The following is a 23,492-nucleotide window of genomic DNA, read 5'->3' as shown; positions in this document are numbered from 1 at the left end:
AACAAGATTGTAGAGAGGACACTACATGACCAAAAGTCTGTGGACACCTGCTTGTCCAAAAAGCTGTTCTAAATCAGAAACACCCTTCAAAGCATCCCAACACATTGGATAATGCTACATCATTCCATAGAATACAGTTTCAGTTCAAAGCTGGGGGGCTTTATACTCATCAGGCCCACATCAGTCACTGAGTATGAAGTCCTTAGAATCAGAGCTTTACGTTCTACTGTCAGCACTTTTCTATAGAGAATATACACAGCTGTACAACAGTGTCAACAATGAGTAATGATAATAATAATAATAATAATCTTCTTAAGGACTGGCGCCCCTTCCAGGGTGTGTTCCTGCCTTGCGCCCAATGATTGCAGGTAGGCTCTGGACCCACCGCGACCCTGAACTGGATAAGAGTTAATGATAATGAATGAATGAATAATCTTCTTCTATAGTGCCTTGCACAAACCCATGGTCACTTTCCCATACCAGGAAGAGAGGGGAGAAAAAACAAAAAAACAATGTATGTAAACAAACAAAAATTGTGTGCATAATTGAGAAGGAGTGAAAGTATTCAGAGATTTGAGTTTTTTACCTGAGCGTTGAAGATGAAAAGAGGTAGAAGAGTGAATAGATGAGGATAGTGTTCCAGAGTGAGGGGCCAACACTGCTAAAGACATGGCCCCGATAAACGGTCAGAAAATAGTTACTGTACAGATTATTTTTGTCACTAAATGTACAAAACACTGCCTTGTATTGTGTGTGTATATATATATATATACACACAGTACTGTGCAAAAGTTTTAGGCACCAGAGAGTATGAGATTTAAAAAGCTATTTATCGGAGCAGTGATTATTTGCTAAAAAAACAAACTCAATAAATGACCAACAATAGAATAAAATTAAATGACATTATTCCGTTGTGACACTCTGTGTGTGAATGTGTTGGTCTAACTTTTTCCAAATCTCTCCTCATGGAGTCCGTATTATTTGAGGTTATCATCCAATACTTAGTTTTAGCGGAAAATAAACAATGATTTTAAATAATGTGTGCTGTTGATCAAGAAAATCTAAACAAATCATTGCTCTTCAAACCCACTCACACCTACTACTTTACAGAAAAATATATATATTTCTTATTTCTTTTGTATTATTATTGTTTTGTATTTACTGTGATGTAAAATATAACTTTATACAAGCACCACATTCACTGAGAGGGCATTAGTTTAAATAAACATAGCACAAAAAAGTAAGGAAATTTGTGTTGGAATGCCTGTTAATAGTATGTGGGTTGCGCCCATGAAAAATTTGCCAAATACAGCGCAACAGGGAGTATTGCTGTCCTGGGATCTGAGGTTGTGGGTTTGTGAGGATTGTGGTGTGTTCTCCCTGTGTCTGCGTGGGTTTCCTCCGGGTGACTGTCTGTGAGGAGTGTGGTGTGTTCTCCCTGTGTCTGCGTGGGTTTCCTCCGGGTGACTGTCTGTGAGGAGTGTGGTGTGTTCTCCCTGTGTCTGCGTGGGTTTCCTCCGGGTGACTGTCTGTGAGGAGTGTGGTGTGTTCTCACTGTGTCTGCGTGGGTTTCCTCCGGGTGACTGTCTGTGAGGAGTGTTGTTGTCACGCCTTCGTCCTGTCAGTCTGTTGTCCCCGCCATGTGCTTTATTTGCACATGGCTCTGTTTTGTTTATGTTCTAGTCTCCGCCTTTGTCCCGCCTCCTCGTCTGTCATCTGTTAACCCGTCCTTCTCGTTATCTCGTTATGTCTCAGGTGCGTCTCGTCAGTGTCTTGTATTTAAGTCCCCTTCCTACACTTCCTGTTTGTTGGTCATTGTTCTCTTGTTCTCTGTATCGTGTTTAGTCAGTTGTGTTATCCAGTCTGTCCGTATCTCTAGTTTGTCATTACTCCTCTTCTGTTCGTTTGGTTCCTTTGTCCATGCCTCTGTTAGCTATCTATTAGTCATCTTGTTATGTTAAGCTCTCTGTTTGTTGTTCTTTTGTAAATTAAACATTATCTGTGCTTTAGCGAATGCGTCCGCTCCATCAGTCCGTCCCTCGCTCCTGACAGTGGTGTGTTCTCCCTGTGTCTGCGTGGGTTTCCTCCGGTGCTCTGGTTCCCTCCCACGTTCCAAAAACACGTTAGTAGGTCGATTGGTTTTAGCTGGTAGACCATAGAAGAGAGAATTCCAGTAGTTTACCCTAGATATGACAAAAGCATGCACCAGGAGCTCAGTACCTTTAGAGGTAAGTAGGGTGGAAACTAGCAATGTTGGGACGATAAAAGAATGCTGTCTTGGACAAAGATTTTATGTGTGAAACAAATGTGAGACATTGGTCAAATAGAAAATCGATGTTTTAAACAACAGAGGATGGGGGTAAATGAGTCTATTGTAAATAACTGATATAACTGATACAGTATAGCAGACCTAGGAGTTTATATAATATTTCTGAGTAAAAATAAGCTAACTATGGTCAATACGTTACTAAGTGATCAATAGTTAAGAAGCAACCAGTGGTTTTGATGTAAAGGCTGATGTTTTCTTTTTTGAGTTGGTAGTGGATGTAACAGTTGTATGAAGTTTTGATCCAGTGTCCATGTTTGGCTATTGGCATCGGTGAGTGTGAAAAAACAAGTTTTTGCTCTGTATTTAAACTGTGAAAATACATGCACTGCCTGACTCTCTAAATCAGGAAGATGCCCTGTCTGTGGTAGTGCATGTGCACTCTTAAACACTCATGCTGGGTATTTGTGAAAAATAAAAAGGTCTCTTAACCTCCTATACATAGAAAGTGAGGCAGGTTAGATGTCTAACAGTCTCTCCAGAGCTTGTGAATAAAGCTTTATTTAAAGACCTTCCTCCTTTATTTTGGAGAAAAGAAATGCCTCACATAGCGCATCTTCTACAGTGAATAAACCCGTATTCACTGGCAATTATGGCATTTCTCTGTTTTTTATTTTACCAGTTCTAGTGATTTGCTGAGTTTAAAAAATTTAAACCAAAAATGTGCTGTAGCTTCAGTTATGTACAAATGTGCTGTACAATCCATGGAACTGGTCTTGTGTTTGTGATTTTTGGGTGTAATATCACTTTAAGGCAGTGCAGCTTCAGGCTTGGACTTGAACAGTGTGTGTAAAATCTGTGGGGAGATTTGGGCTTGGAGCAACAGTTTTCTTACCATAAAATTGCCTTTTTGAATGTCATCCTGACTAAGCATACACACAAGTAAACACACACACACATGTTTAGAGTTGCCACTAGTTCCATATAATAGCCTACGGAATTGTTCTTCATAAAAAATCCAAACTCAATCAATACGAGACGTAATGCTGATGTTTCAAATTCAAAAATTTATGCGTAATACTGAAATTAGTTTTATGACATTGTTAAATATAAGCACATGGAGATGGGCAAACAAATGTAGGTACTGGCTTATCAAACTTGGTTTAAATATCTCTAGGTTACGGCCTGTAAACTTGCAGTTCAAGCAGTGAGACAGATGTCCTTATGTAGTCAATGCTTCACTTGCAATCAACAGAGCGCTTAATGGTGTAGCCATCCACACTAAGTGCTCAGTGAGAGCCAGTGTGTCTAGTCTTTTTTTTTTTTTTATTATTATTATTAGTTCAACAAGACCAACAAGATGGGCAGGTAAAGTAAGTGCAGGAAGTTTGGTTTTGAAGCTGTTATGCTAGAAAATGATTAGCATATCAGTGAAAATGCTGACTTTACATTTAACAATGGTTCAATTAAATGCTGTGAAGGGAGCTGATCAAACTGCATGGTCAGTGAACTCTGAAGAAGATGCAAAGCACAGATGCCCACAGGAGCCTCAGTTTAAGATGCAGAACTGAAAACTTTAGTAGACATAAACACAAAAGCCCAAAACCTGCAAAGGTTTACGTACACAAGTCCAAGTTTTAAATCATCTGCAAGACAAATCATATCTGTGTTTATTCATTTGAACTCTTCACTAATTTTTGTAAACTTCAGAACAACTACAAGAGTTTTTTTTACTCTTTGGTCTGTCAGCGTACCATGGCACAGTGTCCTTTATCTTAACAAAAACGGGTCCTAAGACTGCTTCATCTGTAGCAATGTAGTAAGGCGCATTGGCGGCAGCCTACCCCTTAATGTCAGCCAAACCAAGTCGATTTTGTAAAGGTTTCTGTTTCATTTTCAAGAGGCATAGTTGTGAAGGCTGGGGTAGGTAAATGTGTCTAACCAGATCCTCACTGGTTTCACTGGTGAGAACATTAAGACCAACTGCATTGACCTGAAGTTGCAGCTGCACCGTCTCTAACCACAAAAACAGCTCGGGGAAAGAACACACCTCAGTGAATTACTGGAGCTCTACTCTCAACAAGGCACGTTTCTGTTTATAAGAAACATTTAATGAAACGCCTTGCTCAGCCTCACCACAAAGCACTGTAACATGACATTAAAACATTCATAATATTAAAAATGTACAGAAATCTTTTATTAGGTCCTAATAAAATATCCGTACGTATATTATTATGAATAAATATAATTGTTGGGACAAAGGGCACATCTGAGGAAACAATATCACTTTGGTTTACTTGTCATATAGCGCCATGCCTTCCACCCAATCTCCGTGTCCTATTTTTACCTGTGGTCTGCTGCTCTGTAACATGCTCGGAAAAAGGAGGGCTTGTAGAAGAATGTCCATGTCACAAAGATTCTCAGTTTCTATGACTACTGTCGCCAGGCAACGATCCATCCATATACACTGCACCATCTCCTTTGATTAAAGAACACAAACCAGGACGGCCGTTCGCCGCGTTTCTGTTTCCTATCCGGCTTGGCTGACTATGTCACATCAACCCAGGAGTAAATCCACAGCAGCAGTCACTTAATAACGTGCAATAATACAGCCCCCATTCTCTCATATCTGTCCATATACCGAGTGAAAGGCCAGTTTTATAGACAAGAGCTCTTCTAATCAGTAAAGCATCTAGTTTTTGAGCATCGCTGCTATTAAACGAACATCGTAAGCGCTCATTCAGCACTTTAGGTGTTAATTTAGTACTAGGGAATGCAAAATCTGGAAAAATGAAAGCTTTAAGTGCCATTTACCTGATGGGGAAAGTTTTGGTCTTGCGCAGATTTTAGCTCCATTTTATTGTTTTCATTTTTTTTTCCAGTTCTATAAACTCCTGATTATTTTATCAACTTTTAGTGTTGCCTTTTACATATATTTTCAAAAGTAATTAACATTGGCTTAATTTTATTAGTCTATTATAAAGAAAATGATCTCACTTCAGTAGTAAAGTGCTACTTCAATAAAGACTACAGACTGACTCACACTGGCAAATGTCTGTGTTATGTGGAAGAGAATGGTAAACACTCAGTGCTGCCATGGAGAATCACAAAACGATGTTGTGCCATTAAGCGCCAGTAACAAAGAGCATGTTGATAAGCCAGCTGAAAATAAGGCTAATATCAGATTTGCACTGTGGAATGAACGGAAACATATTACTACAGAAGTCAATCACACAGATGTGTTGCCCTTGCCAGGTATTGGCTTCTCTGGAAAAAAACGGCTTCTCTTCATCATTAAACTTTAGCTTCTGCTTTATCTCAAGTGTGTTAATGCCACCATGTTTTTAATCACACCTTTTAAACCTTGCACTTTAATACTAAGAATAAGTGGGTGAGGGCATGTTGCTGTGAAATCAAGACACTTTTTTACCTTGAGCTTGGACGGGTGTGTATCTGGCACTCTGAATTCGACTCATGAATAATATAACTCGTATTCAACTCATAAGTAGGTTGATATACATGTTTTTAATGAGATAAACAGCTGGACTCTGTGATACACAGGTTCACCATAATTGGTGTCTGGCATGTCAACAATCAAAAGCACAACTGAATTAGTTCCAGCTACTGTTTCAGTAAGGTTAAATAGTGATTACAAACCTGTACAACTCAGCTCCAGCTCACATCTAAGGCTGCCTTCAAGTCCTCCTCATGCTCTTATTTATGAACTGAACTGTAAAAACGACATAGGTGTTCAAGTGGTTTAGATCTGAAAAAAGAAGAACCCAAGACTTTGCATGTGTGGAGTTAAAAGACCTTAGGCTGCGGTGTGTCTGCTGAGTAACTGCAGCCATGCTTTATAATAACAACACCAGTTTCCTACAAGTTAGGCCAACATTGTGTTAGCAAATATGTGCATTTATGTGCACTGTAATTACGATATTTCTGACCATTTTAAATCAGTATAACAGGTGACTGCACAGAATAAAAAAAGAAAAGTGAATGAATAGATTTTCAAATACATTTAATTTACCTCTCAGTAACGGAGGATGAAACCTTGGGGCTATTATTATCAAAGCCTTTAGTACATGTAAACTTCTTGCACATACGTCTTCAGTGGTATAGCTGATGACAGGATACTGCAATGTAAAAAGTTCATTCAAGAAAACTGGAGAAACAGAATTCCCCATAACAGATCTGTTCTTAATTTATTTCTGCTAATCTATTTAAATCAAAATACACCAACATAGTAGCACACCACAAAACTGGTTTCCTCAAATCACTGAGTGAACCTAACTTCTTACCTTTTATAGAGGAGCATGCAGAATACAAGTTCTATCAGTCAAAATGCTAGAGTTTGGCATGTACTAAACGCTATAACTGGCCCTCAGCTGCGATGGAACATGACAGGACCAATGGACTAATGTACAGTGGTGAACACTCGCTCTAGCTCTACAATGCTATTAGAAACATTCTAGATGTCATAAAACTTTTTGTCTTTTTTCCCTTTGTGATTTATTATTTCATGGTTTATTTCATGACTTTCCCTATGTTGCTCTGAAACGCTTACTTTATCCACAACAAACAAAAATCCTTATGTCTCTCTCCCTTTCAAATCTCCACTGCTGATGTTAATGTCACACTAACATTACCGATATCTACCTCTTCTCTTCCTCCTTCCTATGTTCTCTGAGCATATCTCTTCCTCTCTTTTGTTTTTCATTCACAGAGCTCCAAGGTCATGACAAGACCGAGACTTCTGCCTGAAGAACTTGCCACTCTCGCGCTCCTTTTCGCGAGGGTAGCGTGGCACCAGGCTGGCGAGGAAGCGCTTGGCTCGCGTGGTAAGGCTCTCGCGGCGTCCCCCTGAAGCCCCATCTGCCCCGCCAGCGCCCAGGGACCCCAGATTCTCGCCGCGAGCTGCTCGCACAGCCAACTCCAAAAGCTCAGCAGTGCCGTGGTCAAGCGAGGCGGACAACTCCAGATACGGAGACTCATAGAGAGCAGCACTGGAACGAGCCTCTAATAGAGAGAGAGAGAGAGAGTGAGAGAGAGAGAGAGAGAGAGAGAGGAGAGAGAGAGAGAAAGGAGAGAGAGAGAGAGAGAGATAGGGAAAAATAGCACTGTGCCATTAATGGCATTGAAACACAATAGATTGCAGTTGCAAATTGCTGATAGAAAAAAGATGAAAGCCATGAACAGCTTGTGAAGAGCAGGGTAACATGAGTCTGTTGAAAGAATATCCTTTCAGCATCTTATTTCAAGATGTCTGCAACCAAATGCTAGGGGTCTATTCACTTTCATTTCCAAATTAAAGCATAGTTTGACTGAATACTTTTTTAATAATGTAAACTTTCATTCAATCATTTATTGTCTGAAACCTCTTATACGATTCAGGGTCGCGGTGGGTCCGGAGCCTACCCGGGATCACTGGAGGGGGCGCCAGTCATTCACAGGGCAACACACACTCACACATTCACTCACACACACTCACGGACACTTTTGGAGTCGCCAATCCACCTACCAACATGTGTTTTTTGGACCGTGGGAGGAAACCGGAGCATCCGGAGGAAACCCACGCGGACACAGGAAGAACACACCAACTGCTCACAGACAGTCACCCGGAGCGGGAATCGAACCCACAACCTCCAGGTCCCTGGAGCTGTGTGACTGCGACACCTACCTGCTGCACCACGTAGCATATTAATACTTTTTATTTTTTTTTATTTTACATGGAGCAGTTACAATAAAATGACAAAAGATTTCAGGGGAATGACTTGCTATCTGGACACCTAATAAAAAAGGACATGTTCTGACGGTAATGTGATGCTCATCTAAAATGATCAAACACATCTTATACATTTCCCACTTTGTTTCTACTCCTAAATGATACAATGCCAAATATGAAACATTAAATGCAAAATTCTACTCTGTGGTCTCATATCGATGCTTTGATAATTAATAACATTTGTGTCAGACTACAGCAAAAGCAATTTCCCAGAGCTGCGACAGCCTCTGTAAATAGCTCTGTAATAAAGTTTATAATCAGATGGATGAAAATAACAAAACACAGACATGGTGGTATACACGACAGCCGGAAACAGAAGGCTGGAGGGGGGTGGAGACAAGGGGAAAATCAACCAACTCATTACTGTGGTTCAGCATGGGTCACTGAGGGCAAGCACTTTCATTCCCTCTGTATCTTCCTCTCCTCCTTCTTCCCTTGCTTTTCCTGTCTCCCACAATCTCACACTCTGAGTCATCCTCACCTTGGCCTTTAAACATTTCACAGAGAGCAGTGTAACAGATACCTGCCTCTACAGATGAAAAACCCCATTATCGAACTTCACCTATGTCAACAAACTCTCACACATAATTCTCAAGAAAAATAACAGAAAAAGAAAGAAAGAAAGAGGGTGAAAAAGAAATCTGCCAAAGTAAGAGTCTAATGATTACGTTCCACCACAAAAATTGAAATTTTCATTACTGGCAACAATTAAGAATGTCTTAGAGTGTGATACAACTCTGCTATTAGATACAAAAAGAAGTTAAATGGCTTAAGCCTATTTGGATGGAAATAAATATGCGTAGTTTAATGGGATATGTTCCGCTTTAACAGGGCCACTCTGGTTTTGTTCACACTGCAGTGCAAGTTAGATTTTTTATTGCGTGTCCAAATTGCAAGTGACAAAGTCCAATCTGTTTGTTCACATCGTAGCCGCATTTGCTCAAATATCCTTTGTGGATGTCATGGTAACGAGTCAGGCGTGGGGGCGTTGGCTACTTCAGTACAAGTAAAAGCAAGCGAATAACCCCCTGGATAACTCTCTGTGAACTATGTTTTCTGTAAAGACAATTTCCAGTCACGATTCCCAACAATTTTGGCACAGTAGGGAACAACAGAAAAAGGGACATATTTGTTGCTGCAGTCACTGCAAACCATACATTTTTGAGAGTGATCTGGACTTTGTGATCTGGAGAAGATCGACGACTGGAAGGAATTGTAACCTGAGGAATTTTGATAAAGACTGGCCTGATAACATTAGGATACAGAGGGAAATATTAATATGGGAATTCTCTACAACCCACTCTTACTAATTATAATTTAAAGTAGTAAGTTCCTTATGAGAAGCACATGGCGGTTTTATTGTGGTGACTAACAACGTCAGTTCCCCTCATTTGGGTGGAGGAAAAAAACATCACCTGTTTAACTATAAATGAGGTTTGTACCTTTCTGAAAGGTCATTCATGGCATTCGAACAAGGTGGAGGTTTCCTCAGAGTTCAATGCCATTAGACGAAAATCACATGATGAAAAACAACCCACATGAAATCCGACTTGTCTGAACCAACTGAGGCACATGTTCAGAAATCTGATTTGAATTAGATTTCAAACCACTTCAAAATATGATAAAAAACTCATCCCACCTTGATATACGTCTACATTATTTTCCAGACAGGTGTGTCCTTCTGTTGAAATAAAGCATTTGAGCACTGATATTGTCATGTGTAGTCTTAATTGTCTTCATATTAAACATATCCAGATTACACTTATGCTTTAAACGATTTATTAATCATTAACTTGGTGTGAGTGTCGGAACTTGAAAAAAAAACAACCCACAAGAAACTCATACGTCAATTATTGCTTTGTGGATACTGTAGATAGATCAAATATTTTGCCACTGAGGACACAAATTCCTGTAAATTACAACTCTCATAAACTATTTGCAATGCCATATTATCAGATATGCTAATTACTGACAAGAAAATCTGATAAAAAAAAAAAAAGGTCATATTTAAATGTACACACATATACATAATATGTACAGGGTCCATAACTGGGTAGATTTGACCACAGAGGAAACACAATTACAGACATTCTCCAGAAAAAAACTAACGCAATCAGGGAAGGGATTAAGAGAACTTTTTGGAGGTTTAAAATGAGCTAGAGTCTGGAATGAGTGTGCCACAATTTCCATCCAATGCCTCTGAATGCAATTAACCCCAAACACCATCTAACACGCCGCAGGCGCACACACACGCAGAGACAGCAGAGATTACACAACAACCACAAACTCGAGGAACCTCAAAGAAAGTGTAAATGTATGTGTGGCGTTGTGCCAGTTTTTCCAAAGTCTTTGCCTTTTGCTTTTGTCTTTAAACATAGATAAAGATGCATAAAAATGCAGCCAGTGAGAGTAATGTAGAATTGTGTGAGTGTGACTGTATAGTTACATGCTAAAGCCCTTCCTCCACTCCTCCCACACAGAGTGGATGCTGCTGTTCACTGCCAGTGTGGATCTCTGCTTTCATAAAACTGCCAGCATCCCATTCCTCCAGCTGGGATCCACACAGGACCCCCACATACAGAAACACACACATGCACACGAACACACACACAAACTCACATTCGCGCACACACCGAAAGAAAAAATGAGTACACACTCACATGCAAACAACCGCCTGCAAACCCTCACACACATACTGTCTGACACCACAGAGAGAGGGTGGAGAGAGAGAGAGAGAGAGAGAAAGAAAATGAGACAGAGGGAGAGAAAAAGAGATGACGAAATGGAGGCAAACGTAGAAAGAGCCTGGGACTGCTTATGACAGACAGAAAAAGACATTTGGCATAGAAGCATGTGCACAAATTTAAAGGCCACGCTGCACAAAAATCTATATTCAAGCTACCAGCTTGCACAACTGCACCCAGACATTTTTAGATTTTGACTTGCTTTGAATCTACATTCGAACAATTTGGCTCTAGGCCACAGTTCCAGGAAGAACATCCAGATCTGAATGTGCTTGGCTTAACAATCGTTGAAGTAAACTGCTGTCAGCCAACTGACACTGTGTTATTTTTGGGATGATACAAATATCTCTTAAAGAACTCGGCTATTGGTAATTATTGTTTCATTATTACTTGTATAAACACACAAGAATCCTTAAAACACTCAAACTACATTGTGTAATTTATGTTTTATACTTTTTTTCTTATCTGTGTGGGAAAAAAGAAATAAGTCCAAGGCACCTACACACAACGATTAAAATGATTACATAAAAACATCATGTAACATAACAGTGAATTCACATACGAATAAACACAGTAAAAAATTACGTACATTCTTTGAGGCTATTAAGATTTGAGATATTTAAACGGACACAAGTTTGAGTCTGTACTTTGCCTTAGTAATAATTTAGAGATTTGTAAAATCACAGGTTTGCTAAACCAGGTATTGAATTATAAACATCATTAATACTGAGCTTTCTCTTGGAGAGATTTTAGAAATAGCTAAGAGCAAAAAAAAAAAAACATATATACAAATACATTTCTAGAAAAATTGGGACACTTTTTAAAAATGCAATAAAAACTGAAACCTATAATTTGATAATTCACTGTTTATTTAACAGCCAAATGAAACAAAGAAACAATCATCAATGCTTTGAATGATCAAATTCTCTTTGTTAAATAAAATCTAATTTTAAAATTAAGGCCTGAAACATACTTGTAATATGTAATAAATTTTGGGTGCCCTGGTGCCAACAGCATGGGTGACTTGCATATGTGTGAGAGTATCTCTGACGTGGGGACATATTTTGGGATTTTAGAGAGATGTATTTTGCTATGGAGGAGATGTCTTTTAAGGGTTAATCAATGGTTATTTCAGAAAGACTAAGAAAGGTCTCATTCTGTATGGTTTGTATGCACGGGGTACATGTGCTTTAGTTGCTTGCCCGTAGTTCAGATCTGTCTTCTACGGTGCAACATGAAGAGAGAAAACAGCAGCCCTGGATTACTGAAGAGCTGAAGTCATGTATCAGATGTGGGCAAAAATTCCACTTGCAAAACTGCAACAATTTGTATCCTCAGTTCCCAAATATACGAAAATGTAATTAAAAGGAACGGTTTATTTAATATAACAGGAAACATGTCTCTATCCCAATATTTTATATATCATGATGATCATGATATTTGTGCTTTTGTCAATAAAAAATAAAGGTTATATTTATTAAAAAACCTTTAAACAAAATTGAACATATACAAATTTACAGGAATAATACTAGTGTTTCCATCAAAACCTTGATACTTGGCTTCATTGATTGTTGTGCTACTCATTGATTGTTGTTGTAAGAAAGCAAAAACTAGACTAGACTAGACTAAGCATAAAAACTGCTTATAGAGGTAGTTTGAAAAGCTATTTATAAAAACAAACAACGTGACTTTTGCATGTCCATTCTTTTTTACAAAGTGAATTATGTTTCATGGCCAAATAAAGAATGAATCCTAATTGAGATATATATATATATATATATATATATATATATATATATATATATATATATATATATATATATATATATATATAAATTAGGATATCAATTACTGCTTTATTCATTCTTTATATATAATATACAGTATATATATATATATTACTGTACTACTGTAAAGTACTGTTATAAATAAAATTAAAAACATACAAATAGAAAGTGTTCTTTCCAAATGTTTTGCCATTTAAAACTAATATTCACTTTGAACATTAGCTCAAATTTCAAATTACATTTGGTATCCAATCACTAAAAATATATATATACACAAGTAATCTAAACAGTAAAACAGTATCGACAACAATTATTCACAGGATTAGCTGTGATCAATAGTACTGGACAGAGCCCCCCCCCCCGATTTCTGTGGTAGGGAGGAACACTGAAGGTAGACAATTCCTAGTCAGTGAATTCTCAGTTTAGTTAAAACTCAGCAGTGAAGAGTTTGAACATAACATACCTTCTGTAGTGATTTCTCGGGAGCGAACCAGGTCACTCTTGTTGCCCACAAGGATGATGGGTGTTTGGGGCTGGTTTTCCCTGAGGAGGAGGCGGAGTTGAGCAGTGCGATGGAAACTGCGCCTGTCTGTCACTGAAAACACCAACACACACACTTCACACACCAGCATGGAGAGATCCTGTTACAGAGAGAGACAGAGAGTGAGAATGAGAGAGAGAGAGAGAGAGTATGAGGCAGACAGTGTGAAAGAAAGAAACAGAAAGAAACCAATGTGTTACTGTTGGTGTAAATACATGATTCATCTGAAACATACGCATGAGCCATGCTGACTTGCTAAACGGATGCTGGTGCTTCAATACATGTGAAGTAAGTGATAGTAGAAGCTGTACTAATTCTCTTATGAGCTGCCCACTGGATTAATGGATTTCTTTGTGAATACTTGATCTAATGTGCCATTTCAGGAGCTCTTGTGTAAGTGATATACCGAGTGGTAGGAGTAAAAATAGCATAAGTGTTCAATAATGGGTAATAAGTGACTTTCAAAATGACTTTCCAGAGGTTTTTGAAGAAGTGACCATGATAACTGAAAGGCCATGGCAAAGTAATCTGTGTGCTCTCTATGGTGCTGATTCTCAAGGTTGTTAGTGACAAGATTTATAATCAGCTGTTAAATCAACTTTTCTACAGCAATTATGTAGTCCTCTATGAGGTCCTTTAGCAGTGTAAAATGACACAGACATGTGTTGAAAAACTAAATACTCATTATATGAGACATGACTGAAATCATATTGCAGGTATATTCATGTTCATGACATCCCCAGATGTTTTGGGACATAGCTTTCATGGCATTCACAATGCCACATCTATTGTTCCCTGTAAAGTGTCTCCTTAGTGATTATAATTTTTTTTAACAAATTGGACAGTGTGGAACTGTCAAAAAAAAAAACAGCACTTACGCTTCTTCATTATTTACTTCAGTCTAAGAATTATCCTTGAGTGAACAAGCTTTCTGATGCTCAGACCAGCATTATTAGCCATTTTATGAGAAAAAGAAAAGCTTTATATATAAATTCTGCTTAATTTGCTCCTCTTTTTTGTTCGAGGGGAGTTTGGGGTAACTGTATAATTTGAATACATGCACAAAGAGCGCTGCTTATAATCCTGTTCTTTTTGATCTTGACATTTTGTTCAGTTTTGCTGCTCATCTCAATTCACTTGTTAGGATCCTTTTAACTTTGCATTTGGAAGGAAAAAAAACATACTTGCCAATCTATTTCCTTTAATTCTGTAAATCTAAAATTCTTCTATTCAGAATGGTTAGGCTAGAACTGCAACCCAATATGCAAATGAGAGATTGGGTAAATGCTATTTGAAACATCTTCATAATGAAGTGAGTAGCAATTTATTTACTTCCCAAGCAAATTAGCTGCAGGAGCCGTGGAGTAATTAAACTCTTTTATGGAGTGTATGAGTACTGGAGATGGAAATGAGATTTATTTTGGTCAAAACTTACTTCTAAGAAAGTTCTTTAACCTTTCACAGTTTCACATATAACCACAGCTTATTAAGGGATTGTTTTTGTATACAGGCATCAATTTGACAGCAAAGTGTCAGTTGGCGAGCCATCACGATTCAGTCTGATAATACCACAAAACACAGTGAAATTAACAAATCATTGACCCTGCCATTTCTCCAGTGGTCTATAAAACATTTTTGCAGAAACACTCTTTCCTGCCTGCTGGGAAAAGCCATTAAAGACCCACAGAGTCAGAGAATCTCCCTGAGAGCTGCTTTACTCTCCTCTTCATTAGCGTAGCAACACCCCACAGAGCGCAGCCGAAACACTAGCTAGCTTCAACACATCCGCAGCAATTACCCTCACCTAATAAGCACAAAGCACAAAGGCACGCTGGACACGAGGCTGTTCAGTCAATCAGCCGAAAGTACACAGAGAATCAGACAAACTCTTCTGAACTGAATATCTAGCACATAATGTACAAGTAACACAGACATTTTAAAGTACAACTATATATAACATGTGCTGCTAGCTACATTTCTTCTTAAAGTGTTAGTTCGTTCACAGGAAGTTCACCAGTGTTAAATCAACAGTATTTGTGTTAAATTAACACTGTTAGTGTAATAATTTAACACTCTCAGTTAACACTGGAGAATTTGCTGTGTTTTAACTCAAAAAGCTTTTTCACAGGATATCTCCACTCATGCTGCACCTTTCATTTGCCACGAAGTGAATGACTTTATTTCAATCTGCATAAACTCACAAGAGACTGTGAAACTGGAACACTTCTGCACTCAAATGCAAATGTAAGTACCTCCCAGCATTCCCAGCATATCTGATGATAGAGCTAGGTCTTAAGCCATTCCCATATGTTACATAGACAAACTGCTTAATCAGTTCTGTCGTAATGAACATGATATTTGGTTTGTAAAAATACATTGACTAATCACTAATAAATAATGGACATGATACTTTTTAATAGGTTTTCATGAAAACCCACAGAACCATCTGTGCCTTTTATGTTTGCAAGTGACAGGCTTAGAGCAAAAGAACATACATTCCAAACTGAGCCAGTTTTGTTGGTGGAAGGACACTAGCAACTGGTTAAACCAAATATACAAAAACAGTTTGCATTTAATACACCAGCAGGATCCATTAAAAACAAACGATCTGATACATGCTAAGACCTTTTCCATTTTCACAATATTCTGTATAGATCCACAATAGCATGTTTGAGTGAAATAGCAAATACAGTACATTAATGCTCCACATATGCAAAGACACGATTCCAGTGTACACTCAGTCCAGCAGTGATTTATTGGGCAAAATTAAATATGGTTTGGATTTAGGGGTGTAAGAAACATCACACTTTAACGTTTTTTTCAGTTCTATTTATGTGAATACGTTTATAAATGTTTGATTTATACAAACAATGCAATTTTGAACACCTTTGACATATAATTCAGGGTTAAATACAACCCTTCACAGTGGAAAAAGCCATTGCTGTAATTATGTTTCCATTAAAAACTATATGAAAATTGACAGTACAGTGATATACACTGAAAATGTCAGGAATTTTAATTATACAATGATATAAATTGCTAGGAAATTATTTGTTCTTCTATAATTTTACGACACACCCTAACACTTGGAAAAATGAAAGCTACAAAGTTGTTTTCCCTCATGGGTGGAAAGTCTAGTGCATTGCTGCGGTTCGCATTAAATACATCAATAAGACTAACTGCACAAGACACGTGTGAAAATGCATCACTATAAAGTCACACCAGTAAGATGACATTTTTGAACATATGATGAAGTACATGTGATGAAAGCGTTATTAGTAAACATGGTTTTCATTTATTATTTACTATTATCATATTAGCTTATAGCTTATGAGGATAATTAGGGACGTCATGTTGTATGGGGAGATATGATAATAATTATTACTGATAGTTATTATGCAAAGAAAATATTTTGGCTGCCTTTATAGTCAGAATGATATTAACAAGCTATGATCCAGATTAAGACTTATGAAGATATTAAATATAAAAAAATGTGGGCTTACTTTCTAAAAACTCACCTGTCTCCAATTATCATAAATAAAGATGGTGCTCTCCTCGTCGTCCACAGTGACAGTTCGAACATAACCCTCCCCTACAAGACACACACACACACACACACACACACATTAACACAGACAAACAGCCATGACCTGAGAGATTGTAAAGGCTCCTCAGGGACTGCTGTGTTTTCTCTGCCCTCTCTTAGGGCTTGTGTAACAGCAGTAAGCTCCCTTCAGAGCACAGACCACCACAGACCGACTGCAGAAAAACAACTTACATTTGACTGAGCACTGTTCTCTGTTCCACCATATTAGCTATCAAAAGGTCATGCTTCTGGTCTCCATTTAAAAAGCCAGTTATCCCGTCAGAAAAGCCATAACTAGGGCATTTATCTCATAATTTGACATTTGCAGACAGGATGACATTTCACTGGCACTTAATACATTGTTTTCTGTGTAAATCAACCGATATGTCTGTTTGCATAAGCTCTCAAGCAGTGTATCAGTCGGCCGGTAATATCAACCAATACTGAGGTCCTACAGATTTATCAGCAAAAATGTCATTGCTAAAATATTGCTGCCTTTATTTATATTGCAACAAACAATCATTTTTTTATATGTGGAAAATATTCACTTTGTAATATAATGCTAAGTGTTATATAAGTTTTTTACAGTGCTCAAGTAATTTACAAACTGTAAGATTTAATTTGACGCAGACAAAAACATGTTAAAATCCCCTTATATATAAGTAAGGTCACGTTTGAATATAAACAGGGTGCATTCAAGGTTCATGAGCCAATTTTATATCCATCAATATAATTTTGGTGTATATCGATGTCTGGTACGAGTGCGTGATCATATGAGGGTTAATATATATATTTAATAATCAAATATATCAATATAATCTATAACAGCAATGATCATGAGACAATAACAATAATACTCATTAATTTTATGAACATGGTGATTCATTAAAAGACTCTGATTCACTATGATTCGTTTTATACAATGCAGGAATAGCATCTGATACACAGTATCATATATAGTATTTCTGAAAACAATCACACTACAGAGTTTTATCATTCTTCTGTCGTAGATAAAGCTAAGATTATTTCACATTTTCTTGTCAATGCAATTTTACACAGTACATTATTTTGGTCATCGAGGAGAGCAGTGCACTTGCTGCTTTATCTCAAGCTCCACAGCTGTTGTATCTGTACCTTCAGGATATCATCTTTTCAGGGGCTCAGTATTAAAACATCTGCCTGATGCTTCATGTCAGTTTGGTAGGCACCAACTGAACCTGATTAAATAAACTGCTTCCAAATCCGCTTGTTTCCACATCAAATCAAATTAGCATGAATCAGATGATGAATAGTATGTACATGATTAAGTGCCATCAAATCAACACGTTCTATGCAACTTTTATGAATGTCTATGAAGAAAACTGATTTTAAAAAATTGAGTTCCAGAAAAATGTCAGGACTGATAGAATATAATAAATGAGGCAGCCTTGGCCTAATGGTTGGAGGACCAGGTTTGGTACTGAAAGGTTGCCGATTCGATCCCCAAAACCAGCAGGAACATCCATGGCTGAAGTGCCCTTCAGCAAGGCAATGAACCCCCAAATGCTCCCCAGGCGCCAGGGATGGCGTGTTCACAACACCTAGTGCACTAGTGTGTGTGTGTGTGTGTGTTCGCTGGCACAGATGGGTTAATTGCGGACATATTTCATTGTACATTGTATTACACTGCTTATTAAATTACACTGCTCAATATTATTGCTTATCAGAATCTGAGAACTGTACGCTTTGGTGTTATGTGGTTTTCCATTACAGTGGCTCTCCCCCAGAGATGTTGCCAGTGACATCACAAAACACCATGTTTAACAAGAAACGCTGGTTTTGGAATCTAAAGTGGCAGTAGTGTTAAGGGGTTTTGGGACTGAATATGACAGTTAAGAGAGATTAGTAAAGGTTTTTCACTCCCTTGTTGCACCGGTCAGCTCTCGTTGGATTCTTTTATCAGCAAAAATAGTTGCTGTAGTGTGGAGACTTTACAAATGGCTAGTTTGTGCTGGACCCTTGCATTTCATCTTGATTGACAGGTCCCTGTGTCCAATCAGTGCTCTGCAAGGTTAGAAGTCACATTAAGTCCCCACTCAGCTTGCTCGGAACTACGAGCATGCAGGTACTAAAAAAGTATCTGGTTCAAAGTCCCAAACGGAAAAGCAAAATATCCAAGTAGATGGGTAGGTACCATTAGAGGAGAATCTATTGATTCATGATATGTATTAGCCATCCATTAGGCCTTTATCACTTTATCAGTTACCAACCACAGAACCACTCTTGGCAAGTTATTTTTAAGTGGTCGATCACTTGAATTAGTAGTGACCGTTTTGCAGAAATGAAAAGTTAATCATTTTTAAATCAGGATCTAAATTTGAATTTTGAAATGAAACATGTAAATTCAAGTCTATTGTTAAAAGTGGTGCCTTAGGTGGGAAACATTCCCTAATAATGCAGAATGCTTGTGAACTCCTTGTATGTAAGACCAATCAAAAGCAGTCAAACACCCATGTGACAACAAAACCATAATTAACTAGAAGCAACTGTCAGTGGTTAAGCCTCAAGTATAAAAAGATGGTTATTCTATGCCAAACTAACAAGCCTCATTGGAAATGAACAGTCATCCATTTTATTACAGAAACTGTAATGGGCTGAAAAATATCAGTTAGATATTTTCCCAAAAATAGTTCAGCCCAACACTGAGGTGTGTTAAAACTGCAGAAACACTGCTGTGTCTCATACACTCAACCCAGTGCCCACACGCTGTCAGTGTCACTGCTTTTTTGAGAACAGTTCAGTACAAAAATAAGGTTTGGAAAACACTGTGGTTTAGTTGTTTGAAACTGATCACATGTAACTGTACGCCTATATAGGGATCAAATAATGTAGGTGCAGGTCTTAATTTGTAATGAAGTGGATGAAAATAATAAAGTGAATAATAAAGTACATAGCTGCATAAACTCATTTTACCATCCGAATCCACAGATGCAGTCCTGTCCATCTCCCCTGCAAGGGCAATAGCAAGGGATGTTTTGCCCACCCCATTCTGGCCAAGTAGTGCGATCCTCAGTGGGCCACCTTGTCTTTCTTCCACGTCTGCACAGATGACCTCATCTTGGGCTGGGATGAAACTTATTGGAGGAGGGGATGTCTCGCCCAATCCCGGCGTCCAGTCACAGTCATCGTTGACTGCTTCTTCTCTTCTCAGTTGATGTTTAAATGGAACAGGCGTGCTTCCTCTACGAAGTGGCGGGGCACTGGACAAAGTCATGCTACACACATGAAAATACCACATTAGCCAACTGCAATAAAAATCTAACATTAATTGAGCTGAACCTGAAATACGCAATATGATGATATGCCATAGTATAATATGTTTTGCTCATATTAACATGTCCACTGTGGTGTTGTTTATATGCAGAAGACACATCATAAAAAAATAAGCAGTTGACACCGTTAGCATTTCCACTTTGAAACTGCAGTGTTCTAAAGACAGTCCCAAATAGGTGGATTCAGACAGCCAGGGTTTCCTACATCATAAACACCAGGAACAAATCCCATCAACTTGGGGGATGGTGCTTTCAAGAAAGCTTGAATGACAGGAGAGTAGCAAAGAAGTGGATGAAAATAGAGGCAGGGACTAACTGATTAGAGTGTACTAAATAAAGGCAAAGGTGTCAACCAAAATCTAAGCCACTTGTAGCATTCCTCTTAAAGATGTTGTACCTAGGGGTAGTGAGGAGGTTGTACTAAAACTGTATGATGAGGGCAAGGAGACACCACCACAGCACTTAATTCAGCACATCTTTAAGAAGAATGTAACACCACTTTTAAGACATACTAGTGAATAAAAAATTCGTTTTAACTGATTCCCCGAGGACTTTAACTGCAGTCAAATAAGTTCCAATTCTTGGCTAAATGAAAATTTTCATGGGGTCTCTGATTGTACCCATCAGACTTGTTCCTGGCTGTCTTCTTCCTCTTTTGCCTTACCACTTTTCCAAACATAATTTCTTTTGCAATTAACTGTTTCATATCAAATGTGCAAAATATGTGCTTCAGTTTTGCTATCTGCTTTAAATATGTGAGGTGGGGCTTGATGGAGTCATGACTTTGCCAACACTAATGGCTGAAGCCATCAATATCCTGTGCTTTTTATTGTCCATTTTTCGCATCCATTAATGAACCGCAAATAAGGTCATAGTCATGACACATTCTAACGTTCATTTGTACAGAGACAAATCATTACATTTGAAGATCTTTTCAGGCCCCAACATTGTTGGTTGTCTGTGTCAATCTCAGTTATATTTCTTGACAGCTAGCTCCTTTGTGGTTCATAATTGATCAAAGTGTATCCACCACTTCTTCATCTTCACCATTAAAGGTAAACGATCTTCGTAGACATCACAGCCTTCATTTTCTTTACACTGAACTTAAGTCCCATCTTTTATTCTGTTCTTCGTCTTTCTTTTAATAAAACCTTCAGGTCTTTCTTTCTTTCAACTATGACAGTCATCCCCTCAAAACTCAGAAGGATGTTGTTAGACGCAGCATGAATCGACAAGATATGTTATTCCCACACATCAAACCTTGACATTAGTGGTCTCTTCATTCATAGGTGAGATCCAAGGAATTATTTAGACTATGAAGCTACCAGCTCTAGTCAGAATTACCAAAAAGGCTGAAAACGAATGATTTTGAAATTGTGCTGAAGAAACATATTTTAGGAACAAAATCTCCCAATTCCAAGCTTTCCTTCATTTTATAACAAAAAGCCAGCAAAAACGAGTACACCCAATTTATACATTGAATATCCCAATGGTATAGAGTCAGTGAAACGGCCCTGTATCTCAGACAGAAACCTCAGAAACTGATTTTCTTTGGTCAGATATGGATTTTTACATTTGTTCAGGATTTAAATGTCCATTTTGCATTTCTTATTTATCAGGGCACATTTAGCTTTGCCCAGAAAGTAGAGTAACAAAACTTGAATCTGGCAGTAAATATGGTGTCATACTAGCCACCAATATGATGAGTTTATATTTAACTAACCATGGGTATAGCAGTTTTCACCAGACAAAATGATGAGTGAGGGATAAAACAGGACTAGAAAACCCAAGGAGAAGAAACAGCGAGCATAAACTTAATAAATAACTCACCACGCTGAAGTTAGATCATCGTTATAATTTTCGAGTCCACCTTAAATGGCGAAAAAATAATTACCTGCTGAACCACTTAAGGTGGAATGAAGAATTAAAAAAAGGAACTGGTGAATCAGAAACTAATTTCAGCTTTTTGAAGAACTACACGACGTTTATCGCTACCTAAGTCTTCGCCCGGAAGACAGCCTTAAACCTATAAACTCATTAACACAAACATCTAGTTTACAGCGAATTTAAGTCAAGTTTCAATCAGTTCTGAAAGTGTGAGGAGTATCTAAGTGTAAAATGTAAGGCAATGTTTGTTTCCATGTGTCTTCCCTACCTCTCTCTCCCATTAGAGATTGTCTCTCTCTGTGCGCGCGGTTTGACCGTTACTCCGCTGTCTGCTGCTTTCCCGCTCAGAGCGCGCGCCGCTCTCCAGTCCACTCTCTCACTCACCGGCTATAGCATCTCTCTCTCTCTCTCTCTCTCTCTCTCTCTCTCTCTCTCTCTCTCTCTCTCTCTCTCTCTCAATCCTTCCTATCTGTTCGCTTATCTCTGTACGTTTGTTTTCTGGTCATCTCTTTCCTTCACACCCTATATTATATTCCCCCCCTCGTTTTTGTCTATGGTTTTCTTTCTAACTCACGTTGTTTCTCTTTTTCTTATGCGTGTTTCTCTCTGCGATCTCTCTGTTTCCTGTGTGATGTTTTTTTTCCCCCATCTAAACCACTCTGGATGTGTGTTTTCTCATTCCATCAGATTTCTTTCTCTTATGTTTTCGTGTTTTAATTTATGCATGTTTTCCTTCATCTTTTATTTTAATTTTTTCAATATCCCTGCATTAATGACTCATATTCGTGTGAAGAGTCTGTGCGTGTGTGTGTGTGTGTGTGTGTGTGTGTGTGTGAGAGAGAGAGAGAGGCTAATCTAACATTATTTTCCAGTGATAATTTTTGTTGTGCAGCAGTCTACAACTCAATTAAAGCTCACAATGAGAGAAGAGTCAGTAGGGGGCGGCAGAGAACAATCAAAAAGACCACAGTAAGGGCGACGTAGACGTAGAGTACTTAATTGTTTCCCGGTAGATGCCTTTTATGATGATATTGAACAGTGACATCCAGTCCAGAGTGCCATTTCAAATATTCACATTAACCAGTCACAACTCCATTTTAAGCCTTTTCCACTTATCACCAACAAACATGTGCATGTGTAATTTGTACTTCGTAGACACACCTTTGAGTGAACTCAGCTAATTTAAGGTGCACAAGTCGGGGGGACAGACCTTTAACTGTACACACAGAGCTTGTATAATCTCCACAGTAAAGCTTTAAATGAAAGGGAGTTGGGATGAAGCCCTCCAGCATTTGGTTAAAGAGTGTGAAACCATGTTCTCTGGATTGATGGAGCACCATGTGAGACTTTGGGCTGAGTTCAATACTGATTTTTGATCTAGACCTAATGACCCAACCTCAGGACCTGACCGCAAACTGCCACCAAATCCTCACAGGTAGTTTCTAACATCTAATGAAAACCTTTCCCAGGAGAATAAAAGCTGGCAAGACAAACTGCCTACTAATACCCTTCAAATGAAATACTGTATGAGCAACTGTCTAGGCATATTGTATGATGGGGGTGGGAGGTGTGGGGGCAGTACAAG

General features: G+C 38.3%; 1 protein-coding gene across 5 annotated transcripts; it reads right to left on the bottom strand.

Annotated features, from left to right (window-relative positions):
• Window positions 1-5,780: 5,780 nt before the first annotated feature.
• LOC136702335 (GTP-binding protein REM 2-like) lies at window positions 5,781-22,314 on the bottom strand. 5 transcript variants are annotated; one of them, XR_010803912.1, is made up of 8 exons: window positions 22,176-22,261; window positions 21,851-21,890; window positions 19,662-19,963; window positions 16,642-16,715; window positions 13,046-13,223; window positions 6,926-7,285; window positions 6,297-6,402; window positions 5,781-6,032 (listed from the first exon to the last, which is right to left on the bottom strand). XR_010803912.1 is itself a non-coding variant. In XM_066677359.1 (6 exons), exons 1-6 carry the CDS (start codon window positions 22,186-22,188, stop codon window positions 6,987-6,989), a joined length of 906 nt encoding a protein of 301 aa, XP_066533456.1. In that variant the 5' UTR covers window positions 22,189-22,261; the 3' UTR covers window positions 5,781-6,986. The 5 variants fall into 5 exon arrangements, 2 of the variants coding, with proteins under 2 accessions (XP_066533456.1, XP_066533457.1); XR_010803910.1 differs by having other exon boundaries at window positions 6,297-7,285; XR_010803911.1 differs by having other exon boundaries at window positions 5,781-6,402.
• Between the last annotated feature and the right edge of the window lie 1,178 nt (window positions 22,315-23,492).

Source organism: Hoplias malabaricus, chromosome 7 (assembly GCF_029633855.1).
Source record: "Hoplias malabaricus isolate fHopMal1 chromosome 7, fHopMal1.hap1, whole genome shotgun sequence".
Lineage (NCBI taxonomy): Eukaryota > Metazoa > Chordata > Actinopteri > Characiformes > Erythrinidae > Hoplias > Hoplias malabaricus.
The sequence above is the reverse complement of the archived record's forward strand: the minus strand, read 5'-3'. Positions and strand labels throughout refer to the sequence as shown.

Coding starts and splice junctions, on each gene's coding strand:
- LOC136702335 (XM_066677359.1), bottom strand. Junction 19,964..21,850: donor GATGATCTAACTTCAGCGTG/GTGAGTTATTTA, acceptor TCATGTGTGTAG/CATGACTTTGTCCAGTGCCC. Junction 13,224..16,641: donor TTTATGATAATTGGAGACAG/GTGAGTTTTTAG, acceptor TCTCTGTAACAG/GATCTCTCCATGCTGGTGTG.